The sequence below is a fragment of the Mesocricetus auratus genome, unplaced genomic scaffold, assembly GCF_017639785.1.
Source record: "Mesocricetus auratus isolate SY011 unplaced genomic scaffold, BCM_Maur_2.0 Super-Scaffold_100046, whole genome shotgun sequence".
Classification (NCBI taxonomy): Eukaryota; Metazoa; Chordata; class Mammalia; order Rodentia; family Cricetidae; genus Mesocricetus; species Mesocricetus auratus.
The window spans coordinates 2270077-2287524 of record NW_024429223.1 but is presented as its reverse complement, the minus strand read 5'-3'; the positions used below and the strand labels follow the sequence as shown (position 1 = coordinate 2287524).

Genomic DNA, 17448 nt, shown 5'->3' with positions numbered 1-17448 from the left:
CCAACCTCACACTAAATGCAAAAAAAAAACCCTCAAAGCATTTCCACTAAGATCAAGAATAAAACACATGGGTCCACTCTCGCCCCTCCTCTTCAATATCATGGGTGAAGTCTTAGCTGGAACAGTGGGGCAAGAGAGGAAAATAAAATGGACACAAACAGAAGAGGAAGCCACCTCTTTACTTGCCGATGACTTGACTCTATACATTAGGAACCATAAAGACACTACCAGGAAATATCTTAAAGATGACAAACACTTTCAAAGGGTCAGGATATAAAAATCAACATACAAAAATCAGTAGCTTTCCTGTGCATATATCAATAAAAGACATACTGAGGAAAACAAAAACTAGGGAGATGATCATATTCAGTATCACCTCAAGACTAAGAAAATGCCTTGGAATAAACTCAACCAAGGAAATGAAAGATGTCTGCAATACAAACTTTGGAACACTAGAAGAAGGAAATTGAAGAAAACACTAGAAGATGAAAAGACTTCCTATGCTCAGGGATTCAGAGAATAAATATTATGAAAATGGCTCTTACTAATCTACAGAGTCGCCGCCGGGTGGTGGTGGCGCACACCTTTAGTCCCAGCACTCGGGAGGCAGAGGCAGGCTGATCTCTGTGAGTTCGAGGCCGGGCTGGACCGACAGACTCCAAAACAATACAGAGAAACCCTGTCTCATAAAAACCAAAAATAAAAAATAAAAAAATACTAATCTACAGAGTCAATGCAAGCATCATCAAAACTCCTGCACTATTCTTCACAGAAAAAGAAAAAGTGGTCCTAAAAATTCAAATGGAGCTGGGACTGGGCAGTGGTGGCACATATCTTTAATTCCAGCACTCGGGAGGCAGAGGCAGGCAGTTCTCTGTGAGTTCGAGGCCAGCCTGGTCTACAGAATGAGTTCCAGGACAGCCAGCGCTCTTACACAGAGAAAACCTTGTCTTGGGAAAAAAACTGAAATGGAAACATAAAAGACAAAGGAATCCTGAGAAATAATGGTAGTGCTGGAGGCATCACTCTTCCTGATCTCAAACGACACTACAGAGCCATAGTGACAAGGACAGCAAGGTACCGGCAGAGAAACAGACGTGTAGGGTGCTGAGACAGATGGCCTGGATCGAATCCCACACAGCTGTAGCCACCGTGTCTTCGATAAAGATGTCCAAAGTACACATTGGAGAAAGGCAGCCTTCTCAACGGAGGCATTCTCTTGGCTGCTGTTTGATGCAGGTGGGCCCAGCCCTCTGTGGGTGGTAACATCCTTAGGCAGGTTGTGTAAGAAAGCAGGCTGAGCAAGCGATGGAGAAGAAGCCATAAAGTACTGTTCCTCCGTCGTCTCTGCTTTAGTTCCTGCCCTGCCTGTCCATCATGATAGACTGTGAGCCGGCTGTAAGGTGAAATAAACCCTTTTTGTGGTGGTCTTTATCACTGCGGTAGAAAGCAAACCAGGATAAAGGAGCTGCCCGCTGAATTTGGAATCTCTTGTTTGTTTGTGTGTTTGTGTAATGTTGTTCAAAGCTGAAACCAATACTGAACCTGGACCTTTCAAGGACCGGTTTTCCAACCTGGCTGCATTCACGCAGGGTGAGGGTTGAACTAGGTAACCCTAATTAAAGTTAGCCTCCCAGTTCTAACAATGGGAAGCTTGTCACCTCAAAACAAATCCTCAATGGGTTCTACGTGACACTAGGAGAACAGGAGAAAACAAGCATTGACACCTACATCACCCCCTCTACCGTGGCTCCCCAACCGTCCTTCCAAGTGAGGGCCCCCAGCAGCCCACCTAGGCGTGATGCTGGAGACAGTCGGGTCCTGAGGCTGTAGGTTTTGCAGGGAACTGGCTTCTGCTAACAGTTTCACAAGCGGTAACTGTCAAGAGCAAGGTGGAGCATGGCTGTCCTGAGCGCCAGGTCACTTCTGGTGGTGTCTGCCCTGCCCTGATTTCATCACAATCTCTCCTCTTGGCCTGGCTTAGTGATGTCCTTTGAACCAGTCTCCTGAGCGTGCTTCCAGAATCCTGAGTTCAGTCCTCCTGGCTGTTCTTTGTGCTCCAAGGACTGAATCCTGCCATACCGACGCTTTGAAAACACCATAAAACGAAACCGACTTCGTGGGAGTTCCGTCGGGATTTCGAGACTTTCTCCATTTGACTGCACGGTTCCTGATGCTTGCAGAGTTTGAAGGGCTCCTGATGCTGCTGGATGAGTAAGTAGGCTGTGTTTGGGACACTTGGATATCTCAGAACCCTGGATTTGGCCCGTCTGACCCAGAACAAGTTACCCCCACGTCATGGAGGAGATACCAACAGCCATGACTCCACTGCTGCCAAAATTGGAGAAATCGAAATATCACTCACTTCTTTCTGTGGTCTTTGGTTTCCTGCTCACCCTAACATTGACCTTTTTCGCCTGTGCTTTCCTGAGCCTGAATAAACAGAAGCCGAAGTACATTCTAGCCAAGGACAGCATAACCGTTAGAGAAGCAGACCACCTGAAAATAGTGAATGTGTCCAGGATGTGGTATTATCAGTCGAAACTAATGCCCAGCAGTGAAAACATAGTCGTGCAGACTCCTTGGCTGGCTCCCATCGTGTGGGACGGGACTTTCCAAATTGCCATCCTGAACCAGCAATTCCGGCTCCAGAATGTCTCCATCGGGTTAGTCGTATTTGCCACCGGAAAATACGTAGCCTTCCTGAAAGTGTTCCTGCAGAGCGCCGAGATGTACTTCATGGAGGGACACAGGGTGAAGTACTACATTTTCACTGATCAGCCAGTCAGCATGCCGTCCCTGAAGCCCAGTAAGGGAAGGCAGATGGTAATTCTGGAGACCCAGGGCTCTGCCCACCCCCGGAACACTTACATCTATAGAATGGAGGCGATCAGCTATTTTTCCCAGGGGCGCTTTGCGAAGGAGGTAGATTACCTGGTCTGCGCACATGTGAACATAATTTTCTGCAACAGCGTGGGCGTGGAGATCCTGTCCTCCCTGTTTGGCACGCTGCACCCTTTGTTCTTTGGATTACCAAGGAAATCGTTGGCTTATGAAAGGCAGCCTCAGTCACAAGCCTACATTTCCGAGGACGAGGGAGATTTTTACTACTCCGGGGCCTTCTTTGGGGGAAAGGTACTGGAGGTGCACAGGCTCACCAAGTTTTGCTACCAGGCGATGAGGATGGACCAAGCTGATCGCATCCATGTGGTACGGCATGATGAAAGCTACTTGAACAAGTATCTCCTTTACAACAAGCCCACCAAGGTCCTCTCTCCCGAGTACATGTGGAATAGGAAACTTCTGAACACACACAGCTTTCAAGGCGTGTTGGCAAACGGGGAAATGCTCGTAAAAGTCAGCAAATATCCATGGACTGACGCTAAGCAAGACTTCCAGAGAGATCTCAGGCTGGGTCAGTGACAGGGACTTTCAGTCTTTTAACATGCATAGAAGGAACCATTTGTTTGGGGTTTTTTTTAATTTTTTAGTTTTTCGAGACAGGGTTTCTCCGTAGTTGCTGCTGTCCTGGAACACTCTCTGTAGACCAGGCTGGCCTTGAACCCACAGAGATCGACCTGCCTCTGCCTCCCGAGTGCTGGGATTAAAGGCGTGCACATTTTTACTAGCGTGAGCACAGGCTTCACATTTCCAACTGGTTGGGGAAAAGATGCTCAGGAATAATTGCGCCCTCAGCCCACCGGGCCTGGTTTGCTTTCTGTTGTTGACAAAACACTGGCCAAAACCCAGCTGGGATGAAAGTGTTCCTTTCACCTTTGGGTTACAGCACTCCTTCACTGAGGGAAGCCAGGCCAGGAACTCGGGCAGGAACCTGTAGGCAGGAACTCAGAGACCGTGGAGGAACACAGCTCGCTAGATTGCTCCCACTGGCTTGTTGAATTTCCTTTCTTGTGCAGCCTAGAACTGCTTGTCCAGGAAGCACTGCCCACGGTGAATGAAATGCCCCACAGAACCATCCTCGGTTGAGGTCCCCTGTTCCTAGGTGACTCTGGGGTGTGTCCAGTTGACAGCTGAAGCCAACTATGACATCACCCTCAGGCCCAGCTTTATCAGACACAAAGGCACCCCCCACCCCCAGCACACGTTTAGGTGGGCTGATTTCTTCTTCTTCTTTTTTTTTTTTTTTTTTTGGTTTTACGACACAGGGTTTCTCTGTATTGTTTTGGAGGCTGTCCGTCCAGGCCGGCCTCGAACTCTCAGAGATCCGCCTGCCTCTGCCTCCCGAGTGCTGGGATCAAAGGCGTGCGCCACCACTGCACAGCCCTCTTCAAATCCTCTGTGACAATGGAGGGGTTCCCTTGAATGTTTACTCAGATGTGATGTGACGTCAGACCAGCACCCTTTTTCCTCGTGCCTGGCTTCCGCCCACCTCACAACAGTCAGGCATTGATTGACAGCAGTGAACATTCAGACTGATTGCCTGTATGCCCCGTTTTCAGCTTCTCTCCATGACCCCTGAGTAGAAGAAGATTTCCTGAGAACAGAAAGCTTTTGTCTCTTAGAAATCGTTTCTGCGCTCCTTGGCAATGGTAGTTACTGCAGACATCTTAGGCTTGTGTGGCTTTAGTCTTTCTCTTTCCCTATAATAGTGCAAAAGAGTCACACCACAGCAGGATGGAGTGTTACATCACAGCAGGGTGGAGTGTCACACCACAGCAGGGTGGAGTGTCACACCACAGCAGGGTGGAGTGTCACACCACAGCAGGGTGGAGTGTCACACCACAGCAGGGTGGAGTGTCACACCACAGCAGGGTGGAGTGTCACACCACAGCAGGGTGGAGTGTCACACCACAGCAGGGTGGAGTGTCACACCACAGCAGGGTGGAGTGTCACACCACAGCAGGGTGGAGTGTCACACCACAGCAGGATGGAGTGTCACACCACAGCAGGATGGAGTGTCACATCACAGCAGGGTGGAGTGTCACACCACAGCAGGGTGGAGTGTCACACCACAGCAGGGTGGAGTGTCACACCACAGCAGGGTGGAGTGTCACACCACAGCAGGGTGGAGTGTCACATCACAGCAGGGTGGAGTGTCACACCACAGCAGCCTTTGGCTCCCCTCTGTGCATGAAAAGACTCTGAATTGCCAGGACTTTCTCTTTTGAGGCTCCAAGCTCAAGACATGGTTTTGTTGTTGTTTGAGACAGGGTCTCACTGTGTAGGCTGGAACTCGCTCTGTAGACCAGGCTGGCCTGGAACTCACAGAGACCCTCCTACCTCTGCCTTCCGAGTGCTGGGATTGAGGGCGTTTCACCCCTATGTTCAGGGCTTGTAGGCTGTTGGCTGCTCTAGAGGCAGTGGGACCTGGGAGGATGGAGTCCGATGAGTGAGGCGGACTGAAGTCTCGTGCAATAACCAGCTTCATTCAGAGCATCAGTTTGTACTCCGAGGGTTAAGAAGAATCACAGGGGTAAAGGTCACAAACCTAAGGGCAAACTGCAGGTGCGTTTCCAAAGAGGAATATAAACTAACGACAACAGCCAGTTGTAATGAATGATCTGAAGGAAGCTCACTCCTACCTACCATCACTCCTACCTACCATCACTCCTACCTACCATCACTCCTACCTACCATCACTCCTACCTACCATCACTCCTACCTACCATCACTCCTACCTACCATCACTCCTACCTACCATCACTCCTACCTACCATCACTCCTACCTACCATCACTCCTACCTACCATCACTCCTACCTACCATCACTCCTACCTACCATCACTCCTACCTACCATCACTCCTACCTACCATCACTCCTACCTACCATCACTCCTACCTACCATCACTCCTACCTACCATCACTCCTACCTACCATCACTCCTACCTACCATCACTCCTACCTACCATCACTCCTACCTACCATCACTCCTACCTACCATCACTCCTACCTACCATCACTCCTACCTACCATCACTCCTACCTACCATCACTCCTACCTACCATCACTCCTACCTACCATCACTCCTACCTACCATCACTCCTACCTACCATCACTCCTACCTACCATCACTCCTACCTACCATCACTCCTACCTACCACACCTGGGACGGGCACAAAAGCATAATCCAAGAACAATTCTGTGTTTTGAAGAAAGTGAGGTCACAAGACTCTTGTTTTGTTTTCCTGGAGTCTCTCTCTCTCTCTCTCTCTCTCTCTCTCTCTCTCTCTCTCTCTCTCTCTCTCTCTCTCACACACACACACACACACACACACACATACACACACACACACACACTCAGAAACCTCTTCACATGACTGTGTTCTTTGATTGTGCTCCAACAGTAAGATATATGTATTTTGTGTCAATGCTGAGAAGCTGTTTTTACAAAATGACAATTTAGCAAAATTCTGTCTCCTTAGTGGAAAGCGAGGCCAGTCTCAGCAGCAGGCCCTGAGGCCCAGATCATTCCCTCCCCATCCCATCATCCGAGCCACAGCGATGACTTCAGGGCTGTCCTGGAACCAGCTTCTCAGACTCTGCCATTTTCTGTCTCTGTCCCTACCATTCAGCTGCAAGAAGACACACGCTCAGTGTGTCATTTCTAGTTCCTCACGTTGGGTCTTCCATGGCATCACACTTCTGTGGTGAACCTGTAAGCGTGGCGGGCTGCCAGCCCATAGTCTATTTACTGCCGGAGAACCTAAGTCCTAACTACAACACTTTTCCAGCGTGTGGGAGTCCTGGGTTCAATTCCCGGTACCACAGAAAGAAAAAAAGTCTCCCTCCCTGTTACAGACTAGTGTGGCCCTGTATGACGTACTTTGTCATGCTTCTCACGGGACCGTTTTCATTTCGGAGGGATGCAGGTCTAATGTTCTGCAGCTCATTGCCTCTGAGGTCAAAGTCATGTTAGAATCTTAGGGACAGGAGTGTTAGGAGGTGGGTCAAGGAGCTGTGTCTGCCCTTCTGAGATGATCGGGAAGTCCTTCTGGTAAGCCCAGCAACTATCAGTGAGGGTACCCCATGTCTCATTATCTTCCTATCATTATGACAAAATATCTGGAAAACCAACTCCTTCTGGTTCACAGTCGCAAAGTCCCCAGAGACCACCAGGAAGACCCACCAAACTGCAAAAGCAAGGTTTAATGATTGTTCATCCAGCCATGACAGGGACCCTGTCTAACACGCTGATGCAGCAGCCTCCAGAGGGAGTGAAGTTCCCTGTCTACTGCTAGGTTTTAAAGACAAAAGTTACAGGATTACATCAGTAAGCACGGGCTGGTTTCTGATTGGTTGACATTTGGGAACAAACAGCAGAATTTCTCAAAGTCATATTTTGGCATGAAATACCTGTGCACCAATTATTCTCATTGGTCAGTGCTGAGAGGGAACGTTCTGTGGCTTCTATGGCATTGTCTTGTTACTTGTAGAGGTGGCCTGTTGTACATAGATACCAATAGTTCTCAGAATTATATCCTGGAGACTATAGGGGAGGTTTTGGTCCCCCTGGAGTTTCTTTTGTGGCTAAACAGTTCCCAAGAACCAAGCATCTGGAAGGGTGGTGGAGGGGGGTGGTGTCTGGAGTTTCTTTGTGTTCAGTTTTGTCCCTAGGCTCCAGGAGGCCAGAGGATCTGGAGTTTCCTTGTGTCAGAGGCCTACATGTCTTTTCTGTAGCTGTAGCCTGTCATGGCTGCTAAAGCAGGGGCTGAGTGAGGGTCTAAATTATTAGAAGTGAAGCCTTTGAGTTCAGTTTACCCCTTTCAGGGCCCATCACTAATTGGCCTTGTTGCTTCAGACCTGTGGCACAGGGTGGAGGAGAGCCTCTCGAATGCTAGCCAACAGGAAGCAAAGACCAAGAGAAAGGGGGCAAGCCTGTGGAGACAAAAATCGTCCTTCAAGGGAACTCCCTCCCCAGTGACTCATGTCCACCCACCGGGCCTTACTTCCGAATGTCTGCCCCATCCTCTAACGGCCCATTCAGTTGTGACTCTGTCACTAACGTCAAGGTCCTCAGCATTTTCCCTAAGTCCCACCTTTGATCATTGCAGCTTTGGAGACCAAGCCTGCAACACACTAGCTTCATTGGGATAGGGTAAGGGAGGGTAAGGTGGGGCGAACCCTAACGCCCGTCTTGCTGTCTTCCAGGGCACCACCACGGTAAGAAGAGTGAGAAACTTGTGTGTTGAGTCCATTCGAAATCAGACCGTTGACGGAGATGGATCTTTGCAACTGATGCGTCTTCCTCTTTTGCTGCGTTTTTAAATCTATAGCTAAAAGCAGTCTCTATCACAGCGATTCTAATAAGGCAGCCACGGCTCAGCCCTTGGTGTCCAGGTCTGTATGTTGCGTAGATCTGTCTGGTCAGGGATCTTGGGAGATGTGTGGTAACACTGAGCCTGAGGACGGGAGTCAGAGCCGGAATAATTCTCGGCCCTGCCACTAACTGTGCATACGTAATACAATACGCATAATGATATGCATGACAGTCATGTGGCATTTACATTCCATAACCACATATTTTGGCAACATTTTCCTGTTGTTAACCTGCTTCGGACACCACTCTCCAGAGCCTAGTCATGTCAAGTCTTTCTACCTTTGTGATGTGTGTGTGTGTGGGGTGTGAATGTCTTGTGTGTGGTGTGTATATGGTGTGTCCATGTGTGTTGTGTGTGGTGGGGTGGTATGTGTGTGTATGGTGTGTGGTGTGTATATGGTGTGTCTGTGTGTGTGTAATAGCAAGGTTCTACACATTAGTGAAAACATTCAGTATTTGTCTTACTGAGTCTAGTTTATAAATTGATAAGATGTGGCATACACATACAATAGACTTCTACTTAACCACAAAGAAGAAGATGATCTCGTTTGCAGGAAAATGAGTGAAACTAGACATCACGCTGAAACTGGCAAACTATTTTGTCCATCCAGGGCTGTTTACTCATCTGTGAAGTAGGCTTCTGCATTGTAATCTTCATTATTGTTAAACTTACTCATCTTATGTGTATGGGTATTTTGCCTGCATTATGTCTGTGCGCCTTTTGCATGTTGGGTGCCTGTGGAGGTCAGATCCCCTGGAACTGGAGTTACAGACAGTTGTGAGCTGCCATGTGGGTGCTGGGAATCAAACCTGGGTCCTCTGCAGGAGTAGTCAGTGCTCTTAACCGCTGAGCCATCTGTCTGACTCCATAGATTATCACTTTTAGGAGACAGGGTCCCATGTAGCCCAGGCTGGCCCAAACTTGCTATGTGACTAAGGATGACCTTGAACCTCTGATCCTCCTGTCTCCACCTTCCTGATTACTTAGGTGTAGCCACCACGGCAGTTTTATGCAGTGCCAAGGATCAAACCCAGGGCCACGTGCACGATAGGCAAGCACTCTGCCCACTTAGCTACATATCTAGCCCCGAGATTTACATGACACGTATATGAAACTCCAGGCTTCACCAGCCCCCAAACTTAAGAGGAGTGTGAATGGCCACAGGCAGAGCAAGGGCTTCTATTTCTCCAAAGGCCATCCCAGCAATCCAAGGGTTCTGGAGATGGCCCACATCAGCTTATCTCAAGACCCATCTATCTCCTGCTGGCATTTGCCATTTCCCGCTGCTTCCCGAGGAGGCTGGCCCTGCTGCCTAGCTCAGCGTCATGGCCACTTCTGCAAAAGTGAAGGAGGAAGTGCGGGGTGAAAGCTTGCCCAGCAACAAGAGAACCCTAGCAACTGATTCACTCCAGCAGAGTAGGCCATCTAAGGGGAAAGACCTGAGCCCTCTAAGAAGACAACTTCGAAAGCATTCAAGGCAGATAACTACCTCCGGTAGGGTGTGGTTGAAAGACGGGAACAGGGTTAGGCTCGTTGTGGACTAGCGTGGAACAAGCAGGCTCTCCTGCAGTGGTTTAAATGTTTTCCATCCCTTTGAGGCTTTCCATTCAAAGTCACCTCTAATGCAGCAGTATTAGGAGCTGGGACACTTGGGAGATAACCATATATAAGGGTCCACTGATGAGGGAAGTCCTATGTATATGTCAATAAAGCACTGTTGGGCCAATAGGGAACCAAGATAGGTGGGACTAGGAGTCCAGGAGAACTCTGGGAAGGAGAAACACAGAGAGTCAAGATGTAACGCCATGGGGTAGGAAGCCCGGAAAGTTCTCCGGTAAGAGAAATACTTAGATTAACGATTATAGGGTAATTACTTAAGTCAGAGCTAGCCAGTAAGAAACAAGCAAGGCCAACAGCTTCATAATTAATATAGCCTCCTGTGTGTTTATTTGGGACTGATGCGGCTCTAGAACCAGGCTGACGGGAAGGCTTCTCTCAAGGAAAAGGTTTCTCTTTACAGTCCACCATGGATGAGATCACGGGAGGAAGCTAGCTAGTGAAGGGACCCGACCCTCACCCAGACCCCTGCTTTGGCAGCCATAACAGGCTGCAGAAAAGACCCAGCAGGATGAGCTCAACGTGTGCTGAGTTTCTTCTGACCTTGCCGGACCTGCCCCAGTCACTAGGAGTTCAGACACCCAGCCAGAAGTTAGCGGGCAGACTCTAGAGGTGCTTTACAAGCTCTGGATGTGCTTTACGGTAACAGTGGCGGAACAGTGGTGTACAGAGCATGGCAACCGCCCTGGGAGGGCCTCTAGGCCATAGCAACCAGTTGACCAATCAGCTCAGGACAGGTCCAGAAGTGAACCAATCCTGAGACTGTTGCAGACCTCAGATGCTCCCCTTGCCCTGCCCCAATAAATTCCCTGACACTTGATCCCTCCTGGTCCCTCTCACCCCACCCACTGTGTCAGGGCCAAGGGAAGAACCAAGGTAATGCAGTTAACGCGTTAAATAATAAAAGACTCTTTGCTCTTGCATCAGAACGGGTCTTTTGGTGATTTGGAGGTTCAAAATTTGGGCACTGCATTAGGGTTGTTATCCCTTTGTCCCTGGTGCTGAGTGAGTATCCCAGGTGGATCCTAGGCTAATAAGACTGATAAAACTGTAGCAAGTTTGATCAAGAACTTAAAATGTAAACTGAGTGTGGGAACACACACCTATAATCCCAGTACCTGGAAGGCAATAGCCGGTGAACCCGTGTGAGCTCCAGGCCAGCCTGAAGGAAGAAAGAAGAGGAGGAGAAGGAGGGGGGAGAAGAAGGAGGAGAAGGAATAATTAAAATGAGTGGATCATGTCTTAAGTCCTAGAACAAAGGAGCAGAGGCTGGCAGCTCTCTTCAAGTTGGAGGCCAGCCTAGTCTCCATAGTGAAATCCTGTCTCAAACAAAAGGAAGAAAAAAATTAAAAGGGAAATATCAAATAATATCAGGAATGAAAAGCGAGAACACCACTACAGTCCCAGCAGTTAAAGATTAGCACATGGGAAGGAGGACAGACCCCCTTCCCTGTGGGAAACTAAAACCAGCCAACTCTTTCAAGCATGGTCAGGAAATATTTTACCAGTGTTATATTCTTTTAGTGGGGGGAGAGGAGGAAGCTTTCCTCCTAGCTGTCTCTGTGAGGCCAGAGTTATCTCAGGCCAACAATAAACATATTTGTGGATGAATACTCTTCATGAAAGTATAAAGAGTCATTAGCATTTTAGGAAATTCCAACTAAGTCATGAAAAAAGAATGACCAAGTTGGTTTGAATGAGAATGACCCCCCCCATAAGCTCATATGTTTGAACGCTTAGTCCCCAACTGGGAAACTGTTTAGGAAGGATTAGGAGGTGTGGTCTTATTGGAGGAGGTGTGCCATTGGGTCTGGGCTTTGAGGTTTCAAAAATCCAGTGTTGCACTTTGTCTGTCTGCTGCCTGAATGGAAGGTCTTAGCTGCACCACGCCCGTCTGGCACCATGCCCCCCCGCCATGATGGCTATGGAATAAACCCTTTGAAACTGAGAGCAAGCTCCCAGTGAAGTCCTTTAAAAGTTGCCTTGGTCATGGTGTTTTGTCATAACAATAGAAGGAAATGAAGATCATCATTTACCGTTGCCAAGTGAGGTTAGTGCCAGGGGTGCATTTGTGGGTCGGTCTAATGCTCAGAAAGCAACTCCGTGTGACAAGCTGTGGTGTTAACTTGGAGCCATGGGGGAACTGACAACACTTAACACCCTCTTCTAAATCATTCTGCAACTGGGCAGTGGTGGCACACGCCTTTAGTCCCAGCACTTGGGAGGCAGAGGCAGGTGGATCTCTGTAAGTTCGAGGCCAGCCCGGTCTACAGAGTGAGTTCCAGGACAGCTAAGGCCGTTATACCACAGAGAAACCCTGTCTCAAAAAACCAAAAGGAAAAAAATAAAAATAAAAAAACACAATGTTGTATCTAGAAATGATTAAGGAACTACAAAAAGAATTCAACAAGGTTTCAGGGTAGAAAAAGTCAATTATGTTTTTTAGTAAAAAGGGAACTGGAAAGTAAAAATTTAGAGGTATCATTTACGATAACATGTAACAAACACAAAATACTCAGGAATACATCCGCAAATGACATTGCTTAAAACAGGGAAAACTGGGGACTGGAGAGATAGCTCAGAGGTTAAGAGCACTGACTGCTCTTCCTAGAGGTCCTGCCACGTTCCCAGACCACTGAAATCCCCGTCTGCTTTCTAAACACTTAACTTTATACACGCTGCTAAGAGTAGCTCTCTCCTTTCATTAAAGCAGTCTCCTTTTACAGCAGATAGAGACCAAATAATTGATCCTGGCACAGTGGTGGTGTTGGAGGTGATGGGGGTGATTGAGGTGGTGGTGGTCCAGAAGGAGATGGTGGGGGTGGAGGAGGTGGTAGTCTATAAGACAGCACCTGACACCCAGGGAGCATCACAGGGAAGGAGGCAGAGAAACTCAGAGCCAGAAGATGGGGATGTCAGCTTTGAGAGTGCATCCTTCTACCTATGAAACCCAACAATATGGCTGAGGCCCAGTCGCCTGCTTTTTTATGTAAGCCAGCCCTGTGACTTGGGTCCTCAAATCTGGGTAGCGTCTTACTGACGGAGCCCCTTCTGCTATCCCGTTAAAAATCATTTTTGACTACGAGAGACAGGCTTTCATGACAATACATTTGCTACAAGTATGATTTTTTTCCTACTGACGGGAAATGGTCAAATCACGACATTGACCGTGGGCTGGTCAGACATAGGCTGGCAGAAGGCAGGGAGGCTGGCTTCACTCTTGGTAGACAGCAGCACAGGGACAAGGGAGCAGCCGAGGGCTAGAAAGCCTTCGTTGGACACCACGCTCTTCCACGCCATGGTGATGGTCTTTCCACTTCAGAAAGAATCTAAAACTGAAAGTGTGATGGGGAAGTCCTGTGTCTATGTCAATAAAGCACTGTTGGCCAATAGGGAAGCAAGATAGGTGGGACTAGGAGTCGAGGAGAATTCTGGGAAAGAGAGACGCAGGGAGACAACTATGTAGGCGCCAGAGGAGTAAGAGGTCCGGACCCTTTTCTCCGGTAAGAGAAATACTTAGATTAACAATTATGGGTTAAATACTTAAGTCAGAGCTAGCCAGTAAGAAACAAGCAAACAGCCAACAGCTTCATAATTATTAATATAGCATCCTGCGTGTTGTTTGGGGGACTGCAACTGTGGCAGGGTCCAGGCAGATGGTAGGGAAAGCTACACTCTACAAAAGTGTGTGCATTTGTTTGTTCAAGAGGGGAGGCAAGGGTCTGTGCCTAGGAGACTTTTTCCTTAATCCCTGAACAATCTCATCACTGGTGTGTGGTATGTCACGTCAAGCTGAGACTACCCATGTTATCCGTCTTCAGGGTGTTTGGAGAAGTTTGATAATGGCAGGGTATTGTTGGGGGTTTTTTCTTACTCTTTGCTCTTTGAGGGGCCTGCCACCCAGCTCCCAAATAAATACACAGAGTGTTATTCTCACTTATAAATGCCTGGCCTTAGCTTCGCTTGTTTCTAGTCAGCTTTTCTTAATTTCAATTATCCCATCTACCTTTTGCCTCTGAGCGTCTATCTTCCTCTGCTCTACACACATTTCTTTACTTCTTACTCTGTGGTTTGCTGTGTAGCTGGGTGACTGGTCCCAGCTGTCCTCTCCTTCCTCTGCTCCTTGGTCTTCTCTTCCCAGGTTTCTCCTCCTATTCATCCTCTCTCCCTGCCAGCCCCGCCTATCCTTTCTCCCGCCTTGCTATTGGCCATTCAGCTCTTTATTAGGCCAGGCAGGTGTTTTAGACAGGCAAATTAACACAGCTTCACAGAGTTAAACAAATGCAACATAAAAGAATGCAACACATCTTTGCATCATCAAAAAAATATTCCACAGCATAAAAGAATGTAACTCACCTTTAGCTAATAGTCTACAGCAGCAGGGCAAGAACTTACACCTGAGCTTGGACTCTAGCCTTTGGCCTCCGTGTATGTGTTTGTGTGTATATTGTATATTAGTATGTGTGGTGTGTGTGTGGTGCATGTGTATATGGTATGTATGTGTGGTGTGTGTGTGGTATGTCTGTCTGTCTGTCTGTGTGTTACCGTGCTCTGCTATACTTGAGGATTTGATGAGAGATACTGACAACTTTTCTCAGCATGAGGGGGAAAGTGGGGCCATCCTTTCTGTCAAACTGCTTTAAATGAAGAAAGCATGCCGAGGTGCGGGGCTGGAGAGACGGCTTGGTGGTTAAGAGCATTCTCTGTCCCAGCAGGAAAGGGGAGTTTGGTTCCCAGCACTCACATGGCTGCTCGCAGACGCCCTCTTCTGGCCTCTGAGTACACTGCACACATGTGGTACCCATACACACATTCAGGCACTCACGCGCATAAAAATAAACCTTTAAAAAATAGGGGGGAGCACACTAAGGGGATGGCTAGGGCGCAGCATTCACCATCCTCCCTCTCTCTCTGCATAGTTTCTGGAGATTTTTATCTTTATTATGTGTCTGCATGTCGTTTTTCTGGCAGCTCCAAAATTTTAGCATTCCTGATGAGGCTGAATAGGTTGAGGTGGTCACTCACCCACCTCTCAAAAGCCATCTTCTTATTGAACATGTACTCTGAAGAAAGGATCTTGGTGGGTTTGTGGTACAGCAGGTACTTGTTCAGGTAACTCTCGTCATGCCACAGGGCCTCGATGTTGTTGGATTTATCTGTTACGATCATCTGGTGACAGGCTGCCGTGAGCCTGTGTATCTCCGCCACTGATCCCCCAAACAGGGACCCTGTATAATAAAAGTCCCCCTCATCCTTTGGGATATAAGCTTGTGACTTGGGCCGGCGTTCGTAGCGGAACACCTCCCGATTGCTCATGTAGAAGCTCAAATGGAGGGTGGCGAACAAAGGAGAGAGAATCTCCACACCCACGGCATTCTGGAAGGTGACATCCACATCCGAACACACGAGATAAGCCACCTCCTCGCGGAGACGCTGCTTGGAATAGACGCTGATGAACTTCATGCGCTGCATGGAGTTGTCCAGCGAGTGCTCAAAACTCGGGATCTGGAAGGTGATGACTTTTCTCTCGTCACGGAGGGGGAGTCGAGGAACCGCGTGAGGCTGGTCAGTGAAGACGTAGAAGTTCACCCTGTACCCCACCATGAAGAATGTGTCTGCAGACCTCAGGAACTGCTCCAGGTACACCGTGTGGTTCCTTAAAGCAAACACGGTCAATCCAATGGTGTCGTTCTGGAGTTGGAACTGCTTGTTCAAGATGCCAATGTTGAAAGTCCCTTCCCACACAATCGGGGCAAGCCAGCTGGTCAACACAATGACATCCCTCCTGGTGGGTGTAAGCACACTTGGCTGGGGATATATCAATTTTGACAACTGTGTATCTCGAAGCCTATGCTTTCCTTCGGAAGCCACGCTCGCCCTGATTAGCTCACTTTTGTGAATCTGGCTCTTCTGGCGCCAGTAGCCATAACCAAAAATGGCCAAGAGAAGAGTGATGAGAAGAAAAGTCACTTGACGAAGTGAAGAGTATTGCCTACACAATGCCCATAGTGGCCTGGCCATGGCCCACGTCCGATAGATGTAGCCTGAATCTGTCAATGCTCTCAGATACCTGCCCCTACCAAGAGATGGGGTGAAATGCATGGACCATGGGATACCCGTGTCTCCTCCCACTCTTCCTGAGCGGTACCTGAAAGCGGGTGTCCAGGGTCTCCCAGTGAGGACGATGCCAGAGACGTTACACAAGTTGTTAAATTCACCTTTGGTTTGAGGTTATGCCAAAGAATGTCTCAGGGGTCGGGGGGGCCCAGTCAACAGGCAAATGGATCTTCAGGGCCAGAGTGCAGAAGTCAGGGCTCCTGAAGCTTGGACACTGAGCAGATGAAGGATGCATTGTGATGAAAGCATCCCAGGGAAGACCACCAAGGGGTCAGAAAGCCTGCCCTGCCCTCGCCCTTCCCGGCGTGAAACCTTCATTCATATGAACCATCGTTTGGAAGCCCCAGCAAGAGAGGCGGGAAATTTCCAGGTTAAAGGTTACCTTCCATTAGGCCCCACAGAGCTATTCAAAATCCCCCAAGGGTCTGCGTCGAGGCGGGGGGGGGCACATGCTGTGTTTAGGGTTAGACCACCAAATTCTCATATATGATTTTGATGCCACAGAGGAAGTCTGTGTGTAAGTGCTGGGAGACCCTCCCAACAAAGATAAAGGAAAGCCCCGGAGAGACGGCTCACTAGACACGGATGACATGGCCAGCTGGAAAATAGAAGCCAGCTGTCAACCAGACACCTGAGGGTGAGCTCTTGAACCCCTGATCTGCGGCTGCGTATACATATCTTTTGGGGGGCTATTTTATGTCTTAGGTTGCTTTCTATCGCTGTGATAATGACCATGACCAAAAACAACACAGGGAGGAAAGGGTTTAACTGGGTTATAGGTTACACGCAGTCGGTCATCAGGGAAGCCAGAGTAGCAACCCAGAGGCGGAACTGAAGCAGAGACCATTGAGGACGTCTGCTAACTGGTTTGTTCCCCCTGCCTTGTTCCTTATATACCCAGGACCACCTACTGTTGGGTGAAGTCTTCACATCCTTTTTTCTTTTTTTTCCTTTTTTTTTTTTTTTTTTTTTTTTTTTTTTTTTGGTTTTTCGAGACAGGGTTTCTCTGTGGCTTTGGAGGCTGTCCTGGAACTCATTCGATAGACCAGGCTGGTCTCAAACTCACAGAGATCCGCCTGCCTCTGCCTCCTAAGTGCTGGGATTAAAGGCGTGTGCAACCAACTCCCGGCTTGGAGATGTGGTCACTGCCACTTCCAGGTACACGTACACACTTTTCATAGAAAACATTGCTGGGTTTTGTGTTTGTTTTGTTTTGTTTTTGTTTTGGGGTGTTTTTTTTGCTTATGCTGAGTAAGGAAGACTCCCTTAAGTGAGTCATATGAGTCTCTGCTTGTCACTAGCAAAACAGAGCCCACCTGAGAAAAATGCTGCTACCAAGAAGCTGTGCTTCTCTCCGTTCTTTTATTTCTAAAATTCCTTTTAAGCTCTTGTCATTCTACTGGAAATTCGATCTCACTTCCGACACCATTATGTT

At 48.3% G+C, this 17448-nt stretch overlaps 2 protein-coding genes across 2 annotated transcripts; one reads left to right on the top strand and one right to left on the bottom strand.

Moving 5' to 3' along the window:
* Positions 1-1990: 1990 nt before the first annotated feature.
* LOC101830897 (histo-blood group ABO system transferase-like) lies at positions 1991-8283 on the top strand. The gene is made up of 2 exons (XM_040735530.1): positions 1991-3415; positions 8110-8283. Exons 1-2 carry the CDS (start codon positions 2299-2301, stop codon positions 8148-8150), a joined length of 1158 nt encoding a protein of 385 aa, XP_040591464.1. The 5' UTR covers positions 1991-2298; the 3' UTR covers positions 8151-8283.
* A 6531-nt stretch (positions 8284-14814) lies between these two features.
* On the bottom strand, positions 14815-16224 carry LOC121136014 (histo-blood group ABO system transferase 1-like). Its single transcript, XM_040735531.1, has one exon. It carries the CDS (start codon positions 15996-15998, stop codon positions 14838-14840), a length of 1161 nt encoding a protein of 386 aa, XP_040591465.1. The 5' UTR covers positions 15999-16224; the 3' UTR covers positions 14815-14837.
* Between the last annotated feature and the right edge of the window lie 1224 nt (positions 16225-17448).

Excerpts from the sequence above, each read along its gene's own strand:
- LOC101830897 (XM_040735530.1), top strand. The coding sequence starts at position 2,299 with ATGGAGGAGATACCAACAGCCATGACTCCACTGCTGCCAAAATTGGAG. Across the intron at positions 3,416-8,109 it reads CCAGAGAGATCTCAGGCTGG|GGCACCACCACGGTAAGAAG; the intron begins GTCAGTGACAGG and ends GCTGTCTTCCAG.
- LOC121136014 (XM_040735531.1), bottom strand. The coding sequence starts at position 15,998 with ATGCATTTCACCCCATCTCTTGGTAGGGGCAGGTATCTGAGAGCATTG.